General features: G+C 48.1%; 1 protein-coding gene across 1 annotated transcript; it reads right to left on the reverse strand.

The window, feature by feature from the left end:
* Positions 1–349: 349 nt before the first annotated feature.
* On the reverse strand, positions 350–1,877 carry CCR9 (C-C motif chemokine receptor 9). Its single transcript, XM_035549654.2, has 2 exons — positions 1,844–1,877; positions 350–1,495 (listed from the first exon to the last, which is right to left on the reverse strand). The coding sequence occupies exons 1-2, from the start codon at positions 1,859–1,861 to the stop codon at positions 350–352; spliced, it is 1,164 nt and encodes a 387-aa protein (XP_035405547.1). The 5' UTR covers positions 1,862–1,877.
* Between the last annotated feature and the right edge of the window lie 1,663 nt (positions 1,878–3,540).

Consider the following 3,540-nt stretch of genomic DNA (forward strand, 5'->3'; position numbering starts at 1 on the left):
GCTGGGCTGGTGGTTCTCTGAGGGGCTTGCTATTTTGGGCTGTGGTTCAAGCCACAGGTGAGCTGGGTGCTTCGACTGTCTCAAAGGTAGCTCTTATCTTCTGTCACCTCTGCTCGCAGCACATCCGGCTCCATTTTGCTGCATGGCGTTGACGGTTTCACTTTGCTGCGCGGTAAGGCCTGGTCTGGCCAGGCACAGCATGAAGTGCATGAGGAGCCCTTGGTGGCCTTGCTGCCGCTGGCACCAGGTTGCATGGACCTAGGAGGTTCAGCCCTCCTCCAAGGCAGTCTTTGGGGTGCAGGAACAGTGTCCGAAAGGCCGTGCTTGGTACCCCTCGGGCGGTACTGGCTTACACGAAGACTTGGCATGAGGCAGGAACAATGGAGGAGGTCAAATGGGTGCTGAGGGTGAGCGAGCTCCTCACCCGCCGCCGCCCCAGCATGGCAAAGGACCAGTTGGAGCTGTGCTCCTGGCTGTCACACACGGAGGAGCACTGCTCCTGGCCCCTGGGCCTCCACACGAGCCTGGCCAGCGCTGTCCTGAAGCGCTCACCGGCAAAGACGTAGAGGAAGGGGTTGAGGCAGCTGTGGAGGAAGGCGATGCTCTGGGTGACCTGCAGGCCAATGTCCAGCCCGTTGGTGGCCCAGCAGCTGTACACCACTCCGGTATATGTGTTGATGGTCTTGACCAGCAAAACAATGTTGTATGGGAACTGAGAGAGGAGAAAGGCGGTGATGATCATGGTGATGATCTTCAGCGACTTCTGCTTTTGGCATCTTTTAGCTTGGAGGAGGGTGTTGATGATCAGGGTGTAGCAAATAACCATGACCAGGAATGGGAGGAAGAAGCCTATCGTGACTTTCAGAGCCAGGACAGCAACCCTGAAGACCATGCTGACGTTTGGTGGGTACATCATTTTGCACACAGTCACGTCACCGACTTGCTTGCTTTGGCTGTACATGATCTCAGGGATGCACAGGCTGATGGACATCAGCCAGACGGCCAAGCACATGAGTTTGTTGTGCAGGAGCCGCCTCCGCTTGGAAGTTTTAGCTTTTGTTGCCTGGACAATGGTGATGTACCTGTCAAAACTGATGCACGTCAGGAACAGGATGCAGCCGTAGAAGTTGATCTTGTACATGCTGTTGACGACTTTGCACAAGAAATTCCTAAAGACCCAGCCATCAGAGGCAGCCTTGGCCCAGAAAGGGAGGGTAAAAAGGAGGAGCAGATCTGCAACGGCCAGATGCAGCAGGTAGCGGTCCATCGTGCTCCTCCTGAAGCGATATTTGCAGTAGATGAGAATGACCAAGGTGTTTCCCACTGTTCCCACAGAGAAGATGAGCCAGAAAAATACAGGCAGGAAGGCTCGAGCAAACTGCCAGACCTGCCTCCTGTCACACATGAGCTCTGTGTCATTGGTGGGGTTCCCATAGAGGGACATCACCGTGCTGTTCCTGTAGTAATCCAGGCTGGTCTTGCTAGGTTGGGTGACCTGTGGTGGGACACCAGGTAAATTCACGCTGAGTTGGCCCAGTAAAGTATAAATTTGCCCCTCCCAACCAGATGTAGCTTAAGATCGCCAACATCTCCCATTTTAGGTGGGAAAGCACAAAGGCTGCCAGCAAAACACAGTGGGTTTCAGATGGATTGACATGCACCCGCACCCAAGAGAAGCTTCAAATACGTAACAAAATGCAAAATCCCAAGCTTGCAAAGAGGTACAGAAAATAATTCTGCATTACTGCTATGATGGGGCAGCACAGCTGGCTTTTGTGAGTAGAAAACTGATGTTGGGGGAAGGAAAAACTGAGATTGCACAGCAATGTCAGTGTGTACTCACTATGCTTGCAAGTGCCATCTTCAGCCAAATCTCAACTTGGTCTTGAAGGAGGCACCACAACCTGGGGAGGAAAGATAGGAGCAAAATACCTGATTTTGTTTCGAAACAGAACTGTGACTCTTTTATCTCAACTATTTTGTTTTTATAAAAACCTCATCAGGACTTATGGTTAACTTTCTGAACCGAAGCTTTGTAACTCTTTGAAACGAGTCTGGACAGGAGATGAGCAAACCAAGCAGAAATTGATGTCACTGGTTTGAATTACTGAGATGTTTCCATTTTGCTAATAGAGAGTCAGAAAAGATCCTTAATGCAGTAAAAATTACATTTAGGTTAAATCAGGGCTTCGGCTCCTCTCTGCCGCTGTGCTGATTGCATCCTTTGACTTACTAGAGTCACTGAGATTTCATTTTTAATAAGATGTAGAGTCCCCAGTGCACACATTAAAAAAGAAAGGCATCTGAAAGCACCATAACTTCCAAAAGCTTCATGAGAAAAAGCAACATGTCTCAAATTGTCTAACAACAACTAACAAAGAAAAGTACCTGCCTTCAGGGGCAGCTTGCAGTGTTAAAATATTTGCATCCTCTGCAGTGACTGATAACGGCATCCCCTGCACTCTGCCTGCAGCAACTCTTATCTGCAAGCTGCGGCGCGATGTTGGGCCCTGCACAACAGCTCATTATGCCCCCATAACAACGAAAAACTGGTATTTTTTTTCTGTGCTGCAGATTGCTTTGTGTTGGAGCCGGGCTGCCACCACAAAAAGCAGAGCCCAGTCACACAGCCACCACTGAGCCCCAACTTTTCCAGGGGGAAACAGCCAATGCTCACGTTCGTGTGTTTTCCCTTCGGTCTCTCCTGTGTGCCTGCTAAAATCACCTGTGTTAACTGCGGCAAGCAGCAAGCAGCTTCTCTTAGGGACATTAAGTGGGTTTTTGGGCTGCTCTCTGGTCCAAATTGCCCTTTGTCTTTTTCCGTACTCTTGGGAGGGGGTGTTCGCAGCGAACGTTTGCAGGGTTTTGTAATTTGGTCCAACAAATGTAAAGCAGTCATTTTCGTCTATTGAAAAAGGATTGTCTTCAGAAAGCAAAAATTGAGATCCAAACCTTACATTTTTTGTCTCAATGGAGCAACTTTAATGAATACAAATTATCTAGGAGTGAGGTTTGCAGCATGAGTTCTTGGCAATAAAAGAACATTAATCTCAGTGCAGAGCACTTGCTTAAAATAAACTGAAGAAATAAAAATAGACATAAACATGTGCTCGTAGCTTTTTTTACATTTTCTATCAAGACCTACGTGTAGAATTATGTTTGTCCCTGGAGGGTCAAATAGAGACATAAATTTAGTACCCGACTTATCAAAACACCACCCATGCCCTGTACATACCGGCTGAATTTCTGGTGCGCAAAACTCAAAATAGTTTTTATTTATCCTCCTTTCAAAGCAGACAACCAGGGAAAGTAAAAATATGTAAGCAGACCGAAAGAAACCATCTGTATAACACCCGTACATAAATACTAAGACAGAGAAATTAAGACCAGCTGTAGCCATGGATATATGAACTATGCTGGGCAGTGCTGCATTAACGGGTGGAATGGCAAAACCTCTGGTGGCAACAGCCCCACAAGGTTTTTTTCCCCGTCCCCATCCCCATCTGGTTCCAGCCCCTTGTAACACACGGGATCATCACG

This window comes from Cygnus atratus, chromosome 2, assembly GCF_013377495.2.
Source record: "Cygnus atratus isolate AKBS03 ecotype Queensland, Australia chromosome 2, CAtr_DNAZoo_HiC_assembly, whole genome shotgun sequence".
Taxonomy (NCBI): Eukaryota; Metazoa; Chordata; class Aves; order Anseriformes; family Anatidae; genus Cygnus; species Cygnus atratus.